This window comes from Macrobrachium nipponense, chromosome 15 (assembly GCF_015104395.2).
Source record: "Macrobrachium nipponense isolate FS-2020 chromosome 15, ASM1510439v2, whole genome shotgun sequence".
Taxonomy (NCBI): domain Eukaryota; kingdom Metazoa; phylum Arthropoda; class Malacostraca; order Decapoda; family Palaemonidae; genus Macrobrachium; species Macrobrachium nipponense.
In genome coordinates, this window is record NC_087208.1 from 54,057,013 (window position 1) to 54,080,460 (window position 23,448).

Sequence of the window (23,448 nt, forward strand, 5' to 3'; positions counted from 1 at the left end):
TGAAAAAGACGCATTTCACATGTACCAGTATTATTATGTTCAAACATCATTTCACATGTTGCGCGCCATTAGAGTATCCCATGTTAAGTCCAGTAATATGATATGGCAACATTTAAGTATTGGCAACATTGTAATTATTGCCCTCGTGAGGCAGTCTCGTCTCGTCTGTTTATTTGTTAAGCTGGCTGCTGTTTGTCCCCTGGATCTTGTGTATATTTCTACAATAGACATTTAGAACCTACATTTAAGTTGTGTCCTTACCCCTCCACTTAAGGTTAAGGAGTTTACCAACACATACATGGCGCAGTGAACTTTGGAAGTGTCGTATTGCGTGAAGTTTATCAAGACTTGGACATCGGGAACCGGACGGTTGTCGCCATATCGGTTGAACATTCAGTTCAAAAATGCTTTCGTGTCCCAGCTGATTTATTCTATGTCATGTGCAGTGTAGTGCCTCAAGTACTCAGTGAAGTGTTGTGCAGTGCATTGTGCTTTTATAGTGCCTTTTTTGTGTGCTCTAGTGATTTGTTATGTCATTTTATTGAGTACGCATTTATTCTGTTGTGGCTTTGCCGGAGCACGGAGCACCGACTGTCACACCCGCACTCATGCCATGTCACGGGATGACTGAGATCCAGTCGACTTGGCAACCTTGCCTTGGATGTGAGCTGCCGTAGGCAGACACTATCGCTCAATAGTCCCCTCGTTGGCTGACGTATTTCTCGCACATACGCACACACTCACGCTTCAACGAATTTTATTTATTATTCTTGTATCAGACGTTTTGGGATAATTTTAATAATTTTGTTGGAACTTTATTCTTGCGCACTGCACATTGACAATAATGACGGACTCGAAAGGTACGCCTGCAGACCATTTAGAAGAGCCCACAGAACAGCGGCAATTCAGTAATGTGGGCGCCCACACTCTGAGTGTTGGGGGAGTGTTGGAGCATCCAGTCTCTCCCCTCCCCACCATCTTAAAGCCCCACTACCAGCCCCCATCCACCTCTCAGCTACTGGGACAGATTTCCTCGCTTTGATTAAGTTTTTAGAGGAATCTCGCTTGTATGAGGATGAGAGAAGAAGAAGGGAAGATGAAACAAGAAGACAAGACAGACAACGTGAAGAAGAAAGAAGGGAACAAGAAGCAATTCGCCTTAGAGAAGATGATCTTAGAAGAGAAGAGGAGAATGCAAGGTTTACTGCCCTCATTCAAACTCTTGCACCAATCATCCATTCTCATTCAGGTACCCTTACACCTGGCACAGAGGTGGTTTCGAACTCCAGTCAACCCTCTCTTCCACCACCACAGAAAGCAACCGCGCAAACGCAACCCCCACTGAAGGCAGATGCAACATTCCAAGATGTTCAGGGAATGGAGACGCGTGGGATGACTATGCTGTCATGGTGGATCTTTCTAAGCTTCCACGGGAAAAGCAAATGATCCAGATGAGGATGTGTTTAACCCTGGAAACGCAGCGTGTTTTAGAACACACACTTCAAATATCTCCCTCTACAGATAAGCCTGTAGATGAAGTCCTGGACGCCTTACAGTCACATATAAAGGGTTTAAGGAATGAAGTACTTCGCCGAAGAGAGTTACTTAGCTGCAAGCAATCGGAAGGAGAATCTTTCGCTGATTTCTATGTGAAACTTCGACCCCTTGCGGAAGAAGATGATTTATGCCCAGGTACGCCGTCGCATGTGAAGAGACCCAGCTGAAAATGATTATCTTGATGGGCATTCGAGACGCGGAGTTGGTTCAGAAGTTGATCGCCTTGGATGCCAATTCTTCTTTGCAAGATTTCATCACCACCTGTCGGTCGTATGAGGTGGCTAAAACTGCAACTTCTGCCATACGTGCCCCACCCAATCAGCTGTGTGCTGTTTCGGCCTACAAGAGAAGCAAGAAGTCAAGTGGAAAGCATCCACCTTCGCTGAAACCCTCGAACCCAGCAACTTGGTGCCAGTACTGTGCTCGTCAGCATGATCAAGACAAATGCCCTGCGGCCAACAGTACTTGTAAAAGCTGCGACCGCGTTGGTCATTGGTCCAGGACCATGAAGTGTCCTGCCAGCAAGGTCCAGTGCCGTCTGTGTCACCGCATTGGACACTTCGATAAGTGTTGTAGGGAGAATAAGAAGAATCTTCGTCAGGACAGATCTTCAAGCAACAGTGGTGCCTCTTCAGTCACAATAAATCACAAGATTCAAGGACCAGCTGTCGTCGCCTAGGATCGCCTCGCACCATTTCCAAGACGCCCAAACCTATCTGTGTCCTCTTGTCGTTTGGCGATGTTAAGTCTCGCATTGACATGTTACCAGACACAGGTGCCGATGTCACTGATTTTGGAAAGCAGCACCTTGACACATTGGGTATCTCCAGGAGCTGTTTGCAGACGCCTCCGCAAAGTGCGACGTTCACCGCGGATGGATCTCCGATGTCACCTGCTCTGGGTATATTACAAGCTACCCTTACACTAGGCAAGCGATCCTGTCTCGCCAGGATTCAAGTGCATGAAAATGTGGAATTTCCACTTTTATCCTATAGTCATTGTGAGGAACTGGCCATAATATCTCCTGATTTCCCTAAACCTATTTTAGAAGTCAAACACGTTAATAGAGTCAAGGAGCTACCCATCTCAGCGACCACATCACCTTCAGCAGCAAAGGAATACTTTCTTCAAGAGTTTCAAGATGTGTTGGTCTCGAAAGAAGAGTTGAAGACAGCTCCTCTCAAGCCTATGGCTGGTCCTCCCATGAGAATCCACCTTAAGGATGGTGCAGTGCCTTTTGCCATCCACATCCCAAGACAGATTCCATTCACTTTTAAGGACCAAGTCAAAGAAGAGCTTGACTCCATGGTGGCCCAAGGGATAATCAAACCTGCTGGTGATGACCCGTCAGTTTGGTGCCACCCTCTCGTCGTCGTTCCCAAGAATGGGACAGGAGTAAGAATCACTGTCGATCTGACCAAGTTGAATAGCTAGGTTTCTCGTCCAGCCCATCCTTCACCCACACCCTACACCGCTATTCGCAGTGTAGGCCCGAAGGCTCGTTATTTCACCACAGCTGATGCTCTCTATGGTTACTGGCAGATGGAACTGGCAGAAGAAGATCAGCATTTAACCACCTTTATTACGCCATATGGTCGGTTCATACATTGCAGAGGACCGATGGGCTTCGCAGCTACTGGAGACGCCTTCTGCCTGCTAGGTGATATGGCCCTTCAAGGTGTCCAAAACTGTGTTAAGGTCATAGACGACCTTCTCCTCCACGACGAAGACTACGCTACACACCTTCATCGTATCCACGAAGTGCTCACCCGGTGCCGCAAGTTTGGGATGACACTCAACAAGGATAAATTTGTGGTCGCTGCACCCTCCGTGAATTTCTGTGGGTACAATCTCTCAGGAGACGGCATCTCAGCTGATAAGCAGAAAGTCAGTGCCATCAAGGATTTCCCAACCCTGCTAACCTTGACAGACCTCAGATCGTTTATGGGATTGGTCAACCAGTTAGCGGAGTTCACGCCTGACATCTCCATTGCAGCCCAACCTTTACGTCCCCTGATGAGTCCCAAGAGAACATTTGTTTGGACCCCCGACCATGATGAAGCATTTCAACGTGTCAACCAGTCCACCAGTTCTCGCCCTCTTTGACCCAGACCTACCTGTTGTTCTTCAGACGGACGCTTCACGCCTCCACGGCATTGGATATGCCCTCCTGCAGGACCATTGTAATGGACACCTGCGTCTAGTTTAGTGTGGTTCTCGGTTTCTCGCTGACGCAGAGACACGATATGCCACCATCGAGCTTGAGATGCTAGCCGTTGTCTGGGCAATGTCGAAATGTAGGCTATATTTAGCAGGCCTACAGAATTTTACTCTGATGACGGATCACCGGCCCCTCATACCTATTCTGAACAGTTATACGCTGGATGCCATCGAGAACTCTCGTCTCCAGCGCCTCAAGGAGAAAATCTCGCCCTACATCTTTACAGCTGTGTGGCGTGCGGGTAAGTTGCTGTGCATCCCAGATGCATTGTCTCGCGCCCCAGTCAGCCACCCCACACAGGAGGACGAGATCTCGGGTGCTTCTTCCGCTGCTCATCTTCGAACTGTCATGGCTGTGAACGCCGTTACGCTTTCAGACGAGTCTCCAGCTCAGGATCCCGACAGGATACTTCAGGATCTTCGGGACGCAGCGAAAGCAGATCCTGCGTATACTCATCTACTCGATTGTGTCACATCAGGATTTCCTCGCAACAGATATGACCTTCACAATTCCTTACTTCCTTATTGGAAACTACGTGAAGATCTCTACGCCGATGGTGACCTTGTCCTGTATGGAGCAAGGGTTGTAGTTCCTGCCGCTCTCCGTCGTCGCACCTTGTCCCACTTGCATGACAGCCACAGAGGTGTGGAAGCAACCAAGCGCAGAGCAAGGCAGTCAGTTTTCTGGCCTGGCATTGACTCTGATATTGCCAACACAGTCAGAGCTTGTGAGGCATGTCAGACATTGCAGCCATCTCAGCCGCAGGAACCTCTAATGAATGACGACAACCCAACAAGACCTTTCGAGTCCGTCCCAGCTGACTTCTTTGTTGTTGCAGGGAAGTCTTTCCTCGTCGTCGTCGATCGCCTGTCAAGATGGCCTGTTGTCGCACCCTGCCAAGGCGATACTACCGCTTCCAATACTATCAGGATCTTCTGCCGCTATTTCCGTGAAGTTGGTGTCCCCCTTCGCCTAAGGACAGATGGAGGCCCCCAATTCACCAGCGCAGAGTTCGAGCAAGTCGATGGGGAGTTCGACACATGGTAACCTCACCCCACTACCCACAATCGAATGGTCACGCTGAAGCCGCTGTGAAGTTGATCAAGCACCTCATCCTCAAAACAGCCCCATCTGGGAACATTGATTGTGAAGCATTTGACCGAGGCTTATTGGAGCTCAGAAATACTCCTAACTTTACTGGACGCTCTCCTGCCCAGATCCTGTATGGCTGTCCTCTCAAGCATTCTCCAAGAAGTGGCAGGGCAAGACCGAAGATTGTGACCGCCGAGCTGCCGCTCGTTACAAGCAGGTAAAGACCAAGTACGACAAGCATGCCCACCCCTTACCCACGTTGAGTGTCGGACAGCAAGTTCGGATTCAAGACCCGACCTCTCATCGTTGGGACAAAGTTGGCACTGTCATGGGTCATGGAAGGTCAAGAGACTATCAAATTCGTCTCCCTAGTGGTCGTGTGTGGTGGCGTAATCGTCGTTTTCTTCGCCTGGTGCCACCCACTAATAGTGACCCCTTTCTCCCTGTCCCTGTGGCCCCTAGCCAGGACCTAGAAAGAGAGTCCTTAGTCAGTATTCCTCCAGTAAACCCACGTCGTTCCCAAAGACTCATGGAAAAGGAGTCCGCTCGAGAATGCACTACGAGCGTGAGGGGGAGGGAGGTGTAGGTACATGAAAAAGACGCATTTCACATGTACCAGTATTATTATGTTATTATTATGTTCAAACATTATTTCACATGTTGCGCGCCATTAGAGTATCCCATGTTAAGTCCAGTAATATGATATGGCAACATTTAAGTATTGGCAACATTGTAATTATTGCCCTCGTGAGGCAGTCTCGTCTCGTCTGTTTATTTGTTAAGCTGGCTGCTGTTTGTCCCCTGGATCTTGTATATATTTCTACAATAGACATTTAGAACCTACATTTAAGTTGTGTCCTTGCCCTCCACTTAAGGTTAAGGAGTTTACCAACACATACACATACAATGTGCCATAGTACCTGATGCTGTGAGTTTTCTACTCAGGGTTCATCAAAATTAAACAGCTGTTAGGGAAACAGAAAACTTTGATGTTAGTGTTGGATTACACCAGAAGTCAGCGTTAAGCCCATTTTTGTTTGTGCTGGTCATGGATGTGTTATGAAGAGATGAGGAATGAAGAGATGTGGGAGTTGTTGTACACCGATGATCTGAGATTACTGCCGAAAATGAGAAAGACCTACAGAGAGGGTTTGGAGAGAGGGGTGGCTTAAAGGTGAATGTGAATAAAACAGAGGTTTTGTGAGCAGTAGGGAAAGTAGAGGCAGAATAGTAATGCAAGAAAGAAGAGGCTTGATTATAAAACAGGTAGAAAAGTTTAAATACTTAGGATCTACTTTAAGCCAAAAGTGCAGATGTGAGGCTGAAGTTGACAGTAGGATGAAAGCGGCATTGGGGAAGTGAAGAGAGGTAGCTGGAGTAGTATGTGAGAAGAAAATGCAAATCAAGCTAAAAGTCAAGATCTATAGCACATTGATAAGACCAGTGTTAATGTATGGATTGGAAACATGGTTTCTAAAAAGAAAAGAGGAAGTAAAGTTTGAGAAAACAGAGATGAGAATGCTGAGGTGGATTATAAGAATATCACTGCTTGAGAGTTTGGAAAATGATGAAATAAGAAGAATGGCAGGCTTAGTAAAGATTACAGAGGTAATAAGAGAGTGACAATTGAGGATGGATGATTAGGAGGAAGTGAAGAGGATTTGTAAGAAACCTATTAGAGGAAGAAGATCGAGAGGGAGACAGAGAATTAAATGGTGAGATAAAGTGAAAGATATGGAGAGAAGAGGTTTGGTGGAGGATGATGCCCTTGATAGAGGGCAGGGGAGAAGGCGCATCAGGCAACTGACCCCATAAGTTAATGTAGGGATAACTGTGGGAAAGAAAAAGAAGGTTCATCAAACTTAAACAGAAGTACTGTACAAATAAATCAGTGAACATAGTTTTTTTTTCCTACCAGATCTAAGTTGCAACTTTAGTTTCTGTGGTTTCATTTGAATTATGTGTTCAGTGGTATCAGAGAAATCTTCATCTTCCACAGCATCATAAAAATTCTCATACTCGATTACGTTTTCTTGTCCACAGCTCTCCTTCCATTCCCTGGCTTCAGAATGTAAATTGCTAATGCACCTATTTGTACCATCAGTAATGTTCTGTAAAAAAAAAAAAAAAAAAAAACAAGTATCAGTTAAATTAAAGCAACATAAATTTAAAGGAACTCGTACTGCAAGGACACAAAAGCATTTTCTCAAAAAATTATAATTACACTGTGCTTGAGTCATAAAGCATTCCTAATTAATCTTTTACAATTACATACTTTTTGTTTAAGGAGTTGAATACAAGTACCTGTCATTGTCTTTTTGGTTCTCTGTATAATTTTGTTTATAAACTGTCCATAATGCTGCACGTTTTGTCAGCTTTTAATTTAATTTTGGTGAAGTAACTCCCATACTAAATTCTACAAAGTACCCTCTACAGTTTTGACAATACTTACAGCTTTCATGCACCACATACAAGAAGATGCCTGGATGCAACTGTTACAATCTGTGTATTTGCAATTAGGGATGCTGGTAGCAGAAGTCAAAACTACTATCAGAATTAACCCCGCAGCAACACAGTGCAGTCTCATGGTGTCTGCCAAAATATAAACAGATACAATAATTAATAAACCAGAAATAACAAGAAAATTAGAGAACCTTCATAATTGCTGAGAGAGAAATTCTAATTACTGTAAAAAGGTGATTAAAAATGCAATTTGCCATAAATATATGAACAGATTTCATGGGGAAATACCTGTATACCCTGATCTGTTAACTAATTCTCCACCCTCCAGTTCCTTAATTGAGATCTGACCCCAGAGAAGCAATATCTTGCCAATACTGCAGGAAGATCAACTTGGAAGGGAGCACATTGTCACAAATTTCCAAATATGTATACTACTCTTCTGCCTATTCCCTCCTCCCTCTTCCTAAACAGAAGCATGGAGGTACTCACATCTATTGACTACTAACATGTATCTGGCCAACCAAGTACAGTGGGGCCCCGTACTCGCGTTCTCCGCATTCGTGGACTCACGCATTCGCAGATTTCTATCTGGAACATATCCACCCATGATTTGCAGGAAATTCATGTATTCACAGTATTTTTCTATGAGAGATATCGACAATTTCCTGTTTTTTTTATCAGTTTCATCATAAAATGCACTTTTTGTTATAAAACTATTTAAAAACCAGGTATAAACATTTTGAGTGGATTTTTCTTGATTTTTAACTAATAAAATAGGCCGTTTCATAGAGGTTCCAACTATTCGCCAGTTCTAGCTATCCAAGGGGGGTCTGGTACGCATCCCCCGCGAATATGGGGGGACAACTGTACAAGTAATAATGGCCAAAAGATAGCATTGACCCTGGATAGGAAACCCTGGGTCTAGTTGGAGTTATGCCACACTGCCCTTTCAAATTTCCCTCTAAAGTCCCTCTAAAATTCTACTTGAACAGTCTTGGGGTCTGTTTAAGAGTCGGTCCTGATGTATCATGTAGCATATAGTGAGTACTTATGACTACAGGTAGTCATGATGTAATTTCTTTTTATATTAACGTATTGTTCGTGGAACTTCATTGACAACCTCTTACAGTAGCTGAGTATGAAATGTATGAGAGTTCATAACTAAATATCAAAGATGAACATCTTCAGTGGGTTATGAAGTGTAAATGAGTGTTATAGAGGACTCATGGTTCCATTGGTGTTATAAAATGTGGTGATCTCTTGAGTGACTGGCATGTTATAGTGCTTGTTTATGAAATGTAGTAGAGTTTATAAGTGTATACCAATGTTTAACATGTCCAGTAGGTTATAAGACATAAATGAAACTTTTTTTTTTTTTTTTTTTTTTTTTTTTCATTAGGGGCGATAGGTTATCATTAGGAAGAGAAATCTAACTACATACCTTCTTTGCCTGAGTCAGGTAAATACGTACCTACTCTTACATACTTTTGATGCTTCTGTGGTGACATATAATATATACCTTAACCCTTAAACGCCGAAGCGGTAAAAAAAAAAATGTCTCCCGTGTGCCGGAGACGTTTCAGAGTGAGCGCGGTAGCGGAAAAAATATTTTTCAAAAAATCATAGCGCGCTTAGTTTTGAAGATTTAAGAGTTCATTTTTGGCTCCTTTTTTGTCATTGCCTGAAGTTTAGTATGCAACCATCAGAAATGAAAAAAATTATCATTATCATATATAAATAATGCGATATATGATAGTGCAAAAACGAAATTTCATATATAATTGTATTCAAATCGCGCTGTGCGCAAAACGGTTAAAGGTAACAAGTTACTTTATTTTTCGTTGTAATGTACACTAAATTGCAATCATTTTGGTATATAACAAATTGTAAAACGATAAAAGCAACACAGAGAAAATATTATCACAAAATAATGCATGAATTCGTAACGCGCGGACGTAAACACATATTTTTTTCAAAAATTCACCATAAATCTAAATATTGTCCTAGAGACTTCCAATTTCTTTCAAAATGAAGACAAATGATTGAATATTACTATACTGTAAGAATATTAGCTTACAAATGCAGTTTTCGACCATATCTGACGAGTTAAAGTTGACCGAATGTCGAATTTTTTTATATATATTTTTTTATATGCAATTATTTCGGAAATAAGAAAAGCTACAACTTTCAAATATTTTTTCGTTTTTATTTTACATGAAATTGCGCACATTTTCATATATAAAACTCTATGAAATGCCTAATATGAAACGGAGCAAATATTCCGAGAATGGGACTTACGCATTTCGGAGATTTGTGGCGGAGAATCCGCGCGCGGAGGGAAGGAAAGTTTTTTTTAAAAATTCACCATAAATTTAAATATTGTGCTAGAGACTTCGAATTTGTTTCACGATGAAGATAAATGACTGAATATTACTAGGCTGTAAGAGTTTTTATCTTACAATTGCGTTTTTTTCGACCATTTCGGTAGAGTCAAATTTGACCGAACGTTGGTTTTTTTTTCTATTTATCGTGATTTATATGCAAATATTTCGAAAATGAGAAAAGCTACAACCTTCAACTATTTTTTGTTGTATTATACATGAAATTGCGCACATTTTCATATATAAAACGTTATGTAACGGCTAATTTAAAAGGGTGCAAACATTACCACAATCGCACGTATGATTTTTTCGGAAGAGTTACCGCGCGGACGTAAAGAAAATGTTATTTTTTTCATAAATTCACCATAAATCGAAATATTGTGCTAGAGACTTTCAATTTGTAGCAAAATGAAGGTAAATGCTTGAATATTACTAGAATATAAGCGTTTTAGCTTACAATTGCGTTTTTCGACCATTTCGGTAGAGTCAAAATTGACCGAAGGTTGAAAATTTGTCACTTATCATTTTTTATATGAAAATATTTCAAAATTGATAAAAGCTACAACCATGGGTTGTTTTTTAGTTGTATTGTGCATGAAATTGTGCACATTTTCATATATAAAACTTTATGTAACGGCTAATTTAAAATGGTGCAAACATTACCACAATCGCATGTATGATTATTTTCGGAAGAGTTACCGCGCGGACGTAAGGAAAAAGTTTTTTCATAAATTCACCATAAATCGAAATATTGTGCTAGAGGCTTCCAATTAGTTGCAAAATTAAGTTAAATGATTGAATATTACTAAAATATAAGAGTTTTAGCTTACAATTGTGTTTTTCGACCATTTAGGTAGAGTCAAAGTTTACCGAAGGTTGAAATTTTGGCACTTATCGTTATTTATATGAAAATATCTCAAACTGTAAAAGCTACAATCATGAGTATTTTATTGTTGTATTCTACATAAAAATGCGCACATTTTCATATATAATACTCCATGTAACAGCTAATTTAAAATGGTAAAAAAATTATGTCAAAGTGACGAAATAATTTCAGAGATGTGTCACAGATACTTTTTAGTGCGGCAAGAAAGAAATTCGCGCTTGCGCGCCTGCGTAACGATTGTAAACAAAACAACACCTTGATCCGTGAACTCCCAGCATCCCCCAAGGCGCGTGATTCAAGAGTTTTCGGCTGGTAGGCCTAAAAGTATTTTTCCGCGAATTTTTAAAAAAACTTTTGTATGTCGACGTAAAATACGTCCAGTCGGCACCCGAGAGACAAAAAATGTCGACGTAAAATACGTCCAGTCGGCGTTTAAGGGTTAATTGATAAGTATACCATAATTAGTAATTTCCATTCGTTCATTGATATGAATAATCTTTTTGTTGGTGACATCCTTCATTGCTCTAAAAATTAGTGTGGATGCTTTGACAAAATATTTACATACTTATACTATATGAATGATTTTATGCCATTAATACACACTTTTAAGGTAGACATTCACCATCTGTATATGTATGTGATTTTGCATAATATGGGATTACGTACTACTTCGTAGTTTGTAGGGAAGACCAACTCTCCAAGATGCAGTTCGGAGATAGTTTTTTTCACATTTTCCATTATTATGGGATATTACCACTATCATTCAATTAAAAAAAGGATATTTCGCTATCAAACAATATGTAATGGTCCCTTGTTTTTTATTCTAAGCATTTTTCATCTCAGAAATTCATACTTTTGTCACTTTTGTCCTGAACCGTAGGTAAAGTAGCTGTTTCTATCCAGGGTTAACCAGATGGATTACATATATAATGCTATTCTCGATCTTGCCTTTTATTAATCTCTGGCTTTTTTCAATATTCCGTCTTATAAACTTTTTCAGGCATAACATTCAGCGAAAAGGGTATTTGGTAGCTTGCCGCTCTGACAATGTTGTGTATTTTACCAGAAATCAATATTTACTGTGCAAATGCTGTACCTTATATATATACGAACTTCTCACATTAATTGTAGATCAGTTACATTCCTAAACAAAGAAAAATAATCTAGTTACACGAGAGAGATTAGGGAGTTCAACATTTCATTAACTAAAGGGCATCTTCATGCAAAATATACAGTTGCCTGCATTCAGAACAGACATTACAATACTGTAATGTTTTCAGGATTGAAATGTATCAGATTTATCTTCCTTTATTGTGTCTCCTTGTCAGTGTATAGGTAACACCATTTGTGTGAAAACAGTCCGATACATGATTTGGAATAAAGAAGTGTTTGCAGACATGACTGGTGGTTAATGATCTAACATGTAACGACTTAATTTACATGTTCACAATGAACAATGATGCTCAGTGGAGCCATAATAATTCATTATTGCCACACCTGACAGCCAAAAAGACACCAGCCAGTTTGTTCAGTTAGTGCATATAAGGTCTCTGGTCAAGTGTTGTAAGGTCACTGTGCTTTCACACATGATTACTGTGTTTTATTTCCTCTTCTTTTTTTCCCCACCCCTAACCCATTCCTTGTCAGTTATGCCACATAAAGTATTAATATAAATGAAAGGAAAATATTGGAATGCATAATTTCTAATGCATTTTGTATGTACTATACGTAAAATATCAATTTTACTTTTACGCAAGTCAGAAATGACGCATTTAGATTTTAGACATTATGCCTTAGAATTTTACTCCAAGGAACTATTACTTTTAACAAGTGCCTCGTTAGCCCAAAGAAACGAATTCATCACCCCCATTGGAGTAATTATCCCCAGTTTGAAAACCACTGTACTCTAGATAGCTATGCGTGATTGTACAGTATACTAAAGGTCGAAAAACTGGTTAATATACCTTTGTTATCTATACAACAAAAAAAGCAACAAATTCAAACTGAAAATCTCAAACAAAAGATAGACAAAGTCCTCAGTGGCGTGATCGGTATGGTCTTGACCTGCCACCTCGTTGGTCGCGAGTTCGATTCTTGGGCATTACACTGAGGGGTTAGAGATGTGTATTTCTGGTGATGGAAATTAACTCTGGACGTGGTTCGGAAGTCACGGGAAGCCGTTGGTCCCGTTGCTAAATAACCACTGGTTCCACGCAACGTAAAAATACCACACAAACAAACAAAATATAGACAAACTTAATTAGCTTTCGGTAGATAAATAAATAAATAACTAAATAAATAAACACAAAGATTCACTGACCAGATCGAATGTGTCAACAACGCCCAGAGGGAGGTTTCCTGTGTCACAGCGTATTTGCGAAATGTCTTTACATGTAATCTTATCTCATTCGCTTCTTATCAAGTCCTTATCACTCGGTATACCATTGATTACTCAGAATATCGAGTATTAGAAAGTGGAGTGCAACTGAGGAGTGCATATAAGAAGCATAACGTAGCAGTGCCTACATGTCGTTATTTAGAATGTCAACATTATTATTATTATTATTATTATTATTATTATTATTATTATTAAATTTTTTTTGCCTATCACAGTCCTCCAGTTCGACTGGGTGGTATTATTATTATTATTATTATTATTATTATTATTATTATTATTATTATTATTATTATTATTATTATTATTATTATTCAGAAAACGAACCCTATTCATATGGAAGAAGCCTAGAGGGGCCATTGACTTGGAATCCAAGCTTCCCAAGAATATTATGGTGTTCATTTGAAAGAAGTAACAGAACGTAACGAGAATTGCAGAAAGAAAAGAGAGAAGTTATTGGAAAAGGAAAAAAAATAATTAAAAACTTAATAGAGATAAGAATTGAATTAAATTATAAAATAAAAGAATTGTTTTTTTTTATACAGTCAAGCATTGCATCTTCTTTTGAACGTTTGGGGTCACAAGTTTAGTGGAAGGATATATACTGAGTTTTATAGACAACAATATTATCTGCCACCAATAATATTGTTGATCATGGAAAATCATTGGTTAGAGAGAGAGAGAGAATGAATAATAGAGAAACGGGACAGAGAAAGAGCGGGAGAGACAGTAACGATTGGGAAATGTCGTATATAGCCAAAACACCGGTGCCAGAATAATCTAAGCGCAAAACCATTAAGAACTGCCTCCCCGTCTCACATATGACCTGACCTTTCGACTTCCGCTGTAACCTGAAGACTTCCGGTGACGTCATTAGTCCCACCCACAAAGGAGGAATTAAGCCAATTAATCATACGTAAGGGATGTGACTACAAGGCAGAACAAGCTTGAAGGGAGAGAAGAAATTAGAGAATAGCCGAGAGCCTTAGTGGAGTGAGGTCGCAAGCCTCACCAGTTGTGGGTTGTTAAAAGATTTAAGAAAGGCTCATTTCGATTCGTAGTCATATGCTTAACTTGTATATTTTCTGTATGCTTTTACTGTGTGGCGAGAGTGTGTAGGCGAAAGAGGATGAGTCAGGCTGGGAATTTGGGAAACTGTGAAAAGGGGATTCAGTTGGGTGGGTCCTCTACTATGCGACAGTGTGTTCGGGAGAAGGTGATGAATGAGTGGTTTGGGGTGAATAAATGTGAGCCGAATATCAGTGAGCAAATGGGTCTGGGAGACCGGCAGTTGGTGTTGGTTGAGTTGGAAGAAAGCGGAAGAAGATGAGGAAAGGGAATGAAAGGGAGAAACATGAGCTGCATGATTGAGGGGTTAGTGTTAGGATAAAAATGGTGGATAAGGCATGTGATACGGATGTCTTTGAAGGGAGGAACAATGCTTATTGTGTGTATGGGTTTGAATTGTCAGGGTTTGGTGAAGTTTCACCAGGAAGGAAATCAGGTGGTAAAGATGATGTTGGCAGTATGAATGAGTCTCTTCAGGAGTTTGGCAGGAGTGTAAATGAGGTAAGTGATTTGGTGGCAGTTATGAGAGATATTCAGACAATATATGGAAGGGGTAGATGAGATAGTGAATGGGATCTGGGAGGATAGTAGGGAGACGGTAATGGGAGTCTGACTGGAAGTGGTCTGGGAGAAGTTGATGGCGGTGTAACTGAGAGTGTGTGTGAGGGCCCTCAAACAAGATCCAGGGAGCCTGCATCCGAGCATCCGTGGGTATTGTGGAAAGCTATTTAGTGTGGGTGTTGTGAGTGTAAGGAGACGTTGTCAAATGTAATGGGGGAGGAAATATGGAGGAGTTATGGAGTTCCATTTGACAACGTCTGTGTGGGTGTGTGTGAGAGAGAGAGAGAGGAGGAGGGGGGGGGGGGGGGGACTGTATTTGGTGGAGCTGGACGAGTTAGCTATTCGAGTTCTGTGTTTTGAGTTAGTCTTTGGTCAGTCTTTGGTGGGAGCTGGTGATAGTCAGTAGTGTCGGCAGCAGTCTGTGGAAAGTGTTGAGGGCATTGAAAGTCATTTAAGTAGTGTTATTGGTTTGTTGCTGATTGTTGTTTCTTTTGAGTTATATGTGAGTAGTAATAGTTGAGGGTTGTTGTTGGGGAGCTGCTGTGGTTTCTTGGTGTGGTTGTGAGTTGTTGAGGGTTGTTATTGGTGAGTTGTTGTGATCCCTTAGTTGGTGTGTGTGTGTTGCCTATTTGTGTTGGTGGCTGGTTTTGCAGTGGTCTTTTATTGTGGTTGTGTTCCTTGTTTGTTTTTGAGTTGTGGTTGAGTTGCTTGTTTACTGTGTTGTTGAGTTGTGGGGTTGTGGTCCTTGGGTGTTGTGTTGTGGTCCTTGGTGGTTGTGTTGTTGTTGAGTTGTGGGGGTATGGTTCTTGGTTTTTGTCTTGTGGTTGTTAGTGTCTCAGCGACCTCGACCAACGGACAGCACAGCATAGCCGGGAGTATCTGGAGTTGGGTTTTGAGCTTTTTGTTCTTGGGTTTGTGTAGGTCAATTGTCCTGCGTGTATTCCGTAGTGTGAAGAGGAAAGTGTGACTGAGGGTGGGTTGGCAGCTGGATTGTTTAAGTTTCTGAGGGGGGGGGGGGGGGGATTTTGCCCGCTTGTATTTTAAGCTTGTGATCCCGACACACTAGAGCGGGAACTACGGAAGAAGACTGCCGAATGCCGATCTGAACTCTGAAGACCCTGAAGGAGGGGGAACATCACCGCCTGCGTGAAGAATTGGGCGGAAATACGTGCTGAAGCTGTTCGTCCTGATCTCGATGATTATGGAATTGATAATAATAATAATAATTATAATAATGCCTAATTCACTAAGAACCTTTTTATAAACTACTATACAGTGAAATGCCTGTTGCCGAAGATATAAACGTTAATTAGTATCTCCCTGTCTCTTCCATCAGGAAGCGTAGCATTTAGTTGACAGTCTGGTCGGGTCATGCAATGTAATATAAAGTAATTGTGGGAGATTGCTTTCCTAACTGTATAGATCAGTCACTTTGTATTTACACATTCATATATACATTAACTGAAACATCAAAAACATTTGGTCAAGCATTCAAACATAAATAAAATTTGTGTAGAATCTCTTATATTAAAGATAGCTGTGTCGAGACATTCTTTTATTACTCTATTATCTGGTATCATGCTTAATAAAACAACTGTTACAAAAGTAATAAGATCTTGACGATTAATACATACAAATTTCATTTTATATATATATATATATATATATATATATATATATATATATATATATGTGTGTGTGTGTGTGTGTGTTTGTTGTTAATTAAATAATATACAATACAATAAATGAGAGTGTTGTGCGCGCGTACATACGGAATGAGCTATAGTACTTAATAAACCATATTATTTTAGAATATCTTTCACAGAAGAATGAACAAAAAACGTGGAATGGAAATACGTATGAATTTTAAGAATGCGAAACCAAATCTTTGGTCGTTTACTGGCACGCGCGCTCTTTCTCTGTTCCATACGTTTGAAGGCAACTTTTAAGAAAAAAAATAATTATCGTAGATATGACGTCATCACTTAGTATACGTAGTGTTGTTGATACGTATAGGAATTCATTGCCGAGTATTTGTAATCCTAGTCCCAACGCTTCAGGTTAAACGCATTCTAATTACGATATACATATGACCTGGAAATTCTCATGGATAAAATTTGGATAACATTAAATTGTACACTGTTATGTTCTTTTAGCTGAAAACTCTGAGATTATCTCGAATACGTGCTTCCTAATCAGGGTCCAGCTTTGCTAATTTTACTTCCATTGTTTCTTATTTCATGTGGGGTATGTTTTTTTTCTTTTTCTTTTTCTGCATGTGTTCTCTCGTGAGCAACATTTCTCCTTAATGTAAATTTATATTTTGAATTTTTAGTGTAGTATCCCTCCCAGAAGAGTGACCGCATGTAACATTTAACTAATTGTAAGATTTTGGGTTATATATATTATGGTTTTATCGCGCATATGTGTGGCATTTTAACCATATTTAAAAAAGATACTGAAGATGGCAGACAAATTAAACCACGTTCGTAGACTTAAAAATTGTGTACGTACGAACCCATTTTTAATGGCCCGTGCTATGTCTCTCTAATTTCGCCTTACGATTGCTAACATTGGGCAACTTTCTCTAGCACTCTTGTGCAATCTATTGACGTAACCTTATTCAGTATACCTTTTTATAATGTAACGTTTTAAAGTAATTTATTGATTTTATGTTTAAATTCAGTGCTCGCCAGAACTAAATAGTTAAAAATATATTTAACTCGATGCGTATTTAAGACTTATCTGGAGCACGATTACGCCATGTTATTGTTAAATGTAAACAATAACATTCGTAGTCGTGAAGGGGGGAGTGGCCCCCGACGGGTGATATTCCCTGAACGTTTTTAAGGCCGTTTGAAAGTGACGTCATGCTAAATTAGTAGTGATACGTTATAGCTGCGATGGTATTTGTTAATGATCCAATTTAATTTGTACGTTTAGTAACGTAAAACAGGGGCCAGTGAAGTGGACGACACCAATGGCGCAGGTGTTACCTTAGCTGGGAATGGAGAGCGGAAGTGGGATGGTCGCCTATTGGAGTCGATATTGAAGTGATATCTGGAGACCGTCATGGCCAGACTTACAATTTAGGCCTTTGAAATCTTACTCTAGGGTGGACCCAGGTCCGTTAAGTCGCTGTCATGGAGTGGACGAGCAGTGAGGGTCGACAAGGCACTGTCACAGTTTCGGGCACTGTAAGTACTTAAAGTACCTACCTAGCAGCTAGGCACATCATGGGCATTTGCATCCTAGCTTGACGAATAACCGTAGCTTTTAAGGCAGATCTCCTAGCAATTCCTACTAGGTATCTATTAGGACCCAGTCACAGCTTCGGGCCCTGTAAGTACTTAGGGTAAACAATCACGGATGATCCATTGTCATCACGCTGGCTGGGTTTTATTAAATTGATATTTAATTGGTGAAAGAAGAATACAATTACAACTCTAAGCATACCATTCAAAAGATTGAAGTTTCGTCAACATAATGTGATATAGGTATGAAAGCCCCATACGAACTAAAATAAGCATGTGATACTCTTCGTAAATATGTTTTCAAGGCAGTTTTGAAATCCAATATGGCGGCAATCGTCAGGCTGGCCGGTCTAGCCAGGACAATTCACCATCTTTCCCAGCCTTCCAGCACTCATTTGAACAATGTTAGCGTATATAGGGTAAAACACAACATAAGGCCAAGCAGGCCACCTACAATCAACGCTTGCCACCCTCCGAAAAAGTACATTATAACGCGTCCTGACACCGCAGAAGGGCATCAGTCGCGACTTGTTGTTGGTGAGAAACGGAGCTAAAGACCTCTACTCTCCTTTCGAAGTAAGTATTTTCTCCAAAGTTAGAAATTAAGGCCAAATTTTAAGTTGTTCCGATACGTAATACAAACCATCGGTCCTTTAACAATAGGAAGTAGCTAGCGGCAGCTGGAACGGTCGTAAGCTTCGAACAAGGGGAGCACGGTAGTTAACTGCTTGTCCGACAGTCGCGCGCCGCGCGACTGGGAGGTAAACAAATCACTTTTGCTTTCGGCGCGGGTATGAAGGACGTGTTCGTCATCGCTCCTCGCCCGCTCATCGTCGTATGCTTTGTTTATATTGTGTTTTCTACTAAGGTTGTTTGACTTGAAAATGAAACTGTAAGTACACTGTTTTCATTTTCATTACTTAATTATGAACCCTTGAATTATGTCTCGGTGCCGAGGGCGAAGGGCGCGCTCGCGCCGAGTCATGTATTTGGGCGAAATGGTGTAATGAAAATGTAAGTACTTTTTTCATTATATTTTTGCCCTGTGCGTTCGTACCGAGAGTGATTGCGCTCGGCACGAACTTTTAATTTTGTATAATAGAATGCAATGAAAGTGGATTCGCAATGGCAATATTCTTTTCATTTTCATTTATTGATTGCATGAATTAATCTGGATCAATTTTCGTTCTTACCCCGGGAATTGATCCTTACGATTTTTTATGTGAAATGAATCGCAAGTGCAGTATTCTGTTTCATTTTCATATATATTTTTGATAGCATCATATTATTGGATCAAGTTTCCGTTCTTACCCGGGAATTGATCTTTTTCTCCTTTAAGTTCTATGAAGTGAATCGCAAGGGCAGTATTCTGTCTTCATCATATTACTTTTCACTGCGTGCGGGGGCGGGGGAAGCGAAGGTCTGCCAGGAAGTTGGTAAGCCGATTCTTCGTCTTCCTTCCTGCCCCAGCTCAGCTTCTTCATTGTATTTTGTATTTGGGGTCTTCCTTGCGTTCGGGGTGGGGCATGTCTTCCCCCCGTGCGTGAGGGAACCCCTCTTACTAATCTATCTATGTTACCGCAGGTGCTACATCGTGGAGACGACCTTGGATGTAGATGTAGATCCTCACGAGTTTGTACTCGTTGTCGGGGGCGAGAGTGCTCCCGCAACGAGCCCTGTGTAACGTGTATGCATTCGTCAGAGGCGCAGTGGGTGCTGTACGAGGACACAAGAAGTCATCGGAAGTCCAGTGACTCCTTTGGTAACGGACGTCCAGTTGTACTCGGGGTCTTCCGTCCGCTCTGGGTGGGGTTCTCTCCCCCAGGCGCGAGGAAGCCCCTCTAATTAACCCGGACTGTTGCTTCCGCAGGTTTGCCATCAGCGAGGACGACCTGGGACAGGTGTGGGAGTCGCTGGGACTGCAGGGGTTGATTCAGCGGTTGGCGGGGTGGGGTCGGCAGTGGTCACTCATGATACGGTAACCACTACAACAACCACAATCTCGACACCAAGCATCATGAGATGTCACCGCACCTGGTGTACACACCACATGTCATGTCGGTAACACCCACGGCTGCAATCCAAAACCAATTCCTGCCGTGCCAATCAGGACGGTGCCACCGCCACCTGGGTTCTTTGTATTGCGACCCCGGACTGCCGCTGCCCAAAGAGTCCCCACCCTGGACCTGCCGCCAGTGCCGAGGATGACGGTAGCTGCCGACAGGACGCCTGTCTCTCCTGTGGTACCTGCCGTGCCTGCCGTACCTGTTGCGGTCCCAGCCGCTCATTCCCTTTCAGATCAGGTGCCTGCTGCTCATTCACTTTCAGATGTTCCTGCTGTTCCTGGACCTGTTCCTGTGTTCCTGCTGTTGGTGATAGCTGTCACAGTCTCAGGTCTTTCCGGACAGGTGCAGTCGGGCCCTGTTGCTTCGGCAAAACTGCCACCCCGGCTCCCTCCTGGATGGAAGACCTGACGTCTGTCCTGCGGAGCCTGGCGGAAGAAGAAGAGGAAGAGGAAGAAGGTGTCGTCGTCGTCTTCGTCGTCTTCTTCGTCGTCCGCTGCCTCCTTCCTTCCCCTTCGACTTCTAAGGCCAAACAGCCGAAGAAGAAGAAGGTTGCCTCCTTCCCCCCTAGGAAGACTCCTTCGGGATCTTTCTAAGGGACCCGGCTCGCTCAGGCGAGCTGGGGAAGCTCTTCTGATGGTCCTCCTGTTCCTTCGGGAGAACGGGGCCCGTCGCTTCTTCTGCAAAGAAGAAGTCGACGGGGACCAGAGGGCACCAGCCTCGGCTGGGTCGTCCTCAGACCTGGTGCTAGCTGGGTCTGCCGCTAAACCAGGTTCCGTCTCGGCCGCTTCTCGTTCGCGAGAAGCACCGACGTGGACGCTCTTCCAAGAAGACCGTCCAGCCAAAGTTTTGACGCCCGAGCTCGCTCGCCGTCAAGACAGCGGCGCGGAGCAGAAGACTGGCGAGAGTCGTGCACACGACTCTCGCCAGGCCAGTGGACGCTCTCGCAGCGATCAACTGGCTGCTCGGGCTAACGTGACGGTCGCTGATCAGCCACGGGTTGAGGCGAGGAAGGAGTCCCGCGGCCGCCGGTACCAGCCACGGCTGGTACCAGCGACTCGACGCGCCGAGAGGACGCTGGCGGTTCTCGACGCGACACAGAGCCTAGCAGGCACCCGTCCGCCGCTCCCGATGGGACCGGGCGGAGACGGTGACCAGCGGCAGCTCGCCTGACGCTAGAGATCGGTCTCGACGTTCTCAGCCGAGCCAATCGCCCCAGGCGAGCGGTAAGGCTAGGCCTGCTGCTCGACCGTCACCGCGGGTTGACGATCAGCAGCAGCCTCCACGCACGATGGCCCTGCCAGCGAGCGAGGGGGGGGGAGCGTCAGGTCTGCCTCTCCCATAACGGGTTGAGGCGAGGAAGGGGTCCCCCGCGGCCAGTCGGTACCAGCCACGGCTGGTACCAGCGGCTCGACGCGCCGAGAGGACGCTCGCCGGTCTCACCGTGACAGCGAGCCTAGCAGGTCACATGACGCCGCTCCATCGGGACCGGGCGGAGACGGTAACCAGCAACAGCTCGCCTGACGCTAGAGATCAGCGTCGACGTTCTCAGCCAAGCCTCTCGCCTCAGGCGAGCGGCAAGGCTAGGCATGCTGCTCGATCGCCACCGCGGGTTGACGATCAGCAGCAGCCCTCCAAGCACGCTGGTCCTGCCAGCGAGCTAGGGGGGAGCGTCAGGTCTGCCTCTCCTGTACCTTCAACCTCCTCGGGCTACGCCGGGAGGAGCGAGGTACCTATGAGTGATCGCGAGAGCGCCGCTCGCGACCCCGCTATGACGCCGTATGGACCAGGCACGGTTCTAGGACCGACCAGGACATACGCGCAATTAGCTGGAGGCGACCGTCAGGGGTCTGCCGCTCTTCCTCCTTCTGAAGGAGGAGTATCTAGGGATCTGTTCTTGTTGGAGGGACTGGACGGTCCTACTCCGCAAGACGCGGTTACTCCCGAGATACAGAGGAATTTGCAGAAGTCATTAAGCTGATTCGTCAGCATAATGACCCTGCGGAAGGATTGCCGCTCCCACCAGCAGAGCCCACGTCTCTGCTCGAGTCGTTTTGGGGCCCGAGAGGGAACCCAAACCGACGGTGGGTCTGCCGCGATCGGAGCTTGCCGATTCTGTCTCGAACCAGTGTCTCGTCTCCGGACAAGAAGGCTCTCTCAGTTCTGGCCGGTCGATCAAGCTACTTCCACCTCCTCTACTGCGACAGCGGCGTTTTCTACGTGTCTTCGGACACTGTATTTAAATACTCCTTCGGTCCTCCTGAGAGGTTTCGACCTCGACGAGGACTGGAATGAGTCGCAGGACGGTATCGGCTCTCTCCTGTCAGGTGTCGATCAGCCCACCCAGACGACGTTCACAGTGGCGGCAGACCCTTACTACAGTGAGAGTTCGTAACCCTCCGCGGGAAAACGTTTTCTCCTGACGATAGTTTTCCCAGACTCTGAGAGGCCATCGCCGCAAGGCGATGGCTGCTCCTACTCTTCTCCAACTGCTAGTTCCACTGGGAAGGCGCGAGCGAGTATCCGATTCCTTCCCCATTCCCTCTCTCCTTACGGCTACGAGGGAAAGGGGAAGGATCCTACAGAGATTTCTTTGTAGGATCCACGTTCGGGACTGCGCTACCGGGGGACCTTCGGGGTCCTACCTGACGTAAGCCCCGGTCGTTGAGGAGGAATCCTGCTCCATTCTCCGATTTCTACGGGAATCGAGAGGACCACCAGCCGATATCGTTTGACGAATTCGGTGGGGGTTTCGCAGACTGCTTAGAATTCTACGGAATTTCTAGCGCATTCAGAGTGTTCGAGTTTTTTACGATCTTCAAACACTTACGCGAGACCACGGTCCAAAGTGAGCGAGACGAGAATCCCGATATGTTACACGATAATCGGGAACCTCGCCTATGCTCGAATTCCTGGAATTTCTAGCATTGTGAAGAAGACTGCTGCTGAAAGAAACTATCTCACAGTAGGCGACCAACCTGGAATAGAGGAGATCGGACGGGAATATCCAGTTTCACATAAGTGACTTACGAACAGTTACATAGCTTATAGCTTCTTACCTACGGCAGTCGAAATTCAAATTGTTGGCGCCAGCGGCGTTGCTATCTTAAGTATAGGTGATACAAGACCCGCCCACATCCGGGAACCCTGGGTACTGCTAGCCTTCTACCGTCAATTTTCGTTTCTGCCGCTCACGGGGTAACACCTGTGAGATTTTCGCTGCAGTCTCCTGCGTCGCCATTTTGGATTTTGGTTTTTGTTTGGTGATGTACAAGTTTTGGTTTCTTGCCAGTTAGCTATCTCTATTCAGTTTTTTCGTCATTATTGCTAATTATGTCAGATTCTAGTTCATCTGCTGTAAGGTTTTGCAGCGCTGGCTGCAAAACAAGATTAGCTAAGTTATGTCACGATCCGCACTCTAAGTGCACTAAATTCAGAGGACAAAATTGTAATGGTATGGATGTGACATGTGATGAATGTAAAGAATTGGGATGAACAGGGATGGAA

At 43.5% G+C, this 23,448-nt stretch overlaps 1 protein-coding gene across 3 annotated transcripts in view; it reads right to left on the bottom strand.

Moving 5' to 3' along the window:
• LOC135194940 (integrin beta-PS-like) overlaps positions 1-13,052 on the bottom strand; it is a 58,573-nt gene extending 45,521 nt beyond the window's left edge. For 2 of the 3 annotated variants that reach the window (XM_064221162.1, XM_064221160.1), the window contains exons 1-3: positions 7,823-7,921; positions 7,323-7,462; positions 6,786-6,981 (exon numbers count right to left, since the gene is read on the bottom strand). In XM_064221162.1, coding sequence (XP_064077232.1) covers positions 6,786-6,981; positions 7,323-7,462; positions 7,823-7,907 — 421 coding nt within the window. In that variant the 5' untranslated portion in view covers positions 7,908-7,921. Of the gene's footprint in view, positions 1-6,785; positions 6,982-7,322; positions 7,463-7,822; positions 7,922-12,920 lie in introns of those variants that run through there. The other variant, XM_064221161.1, reaches the window with a different exon arrangement.
• Positions 13,053-23,448: the final 10,396 nt, after the last annotated feature.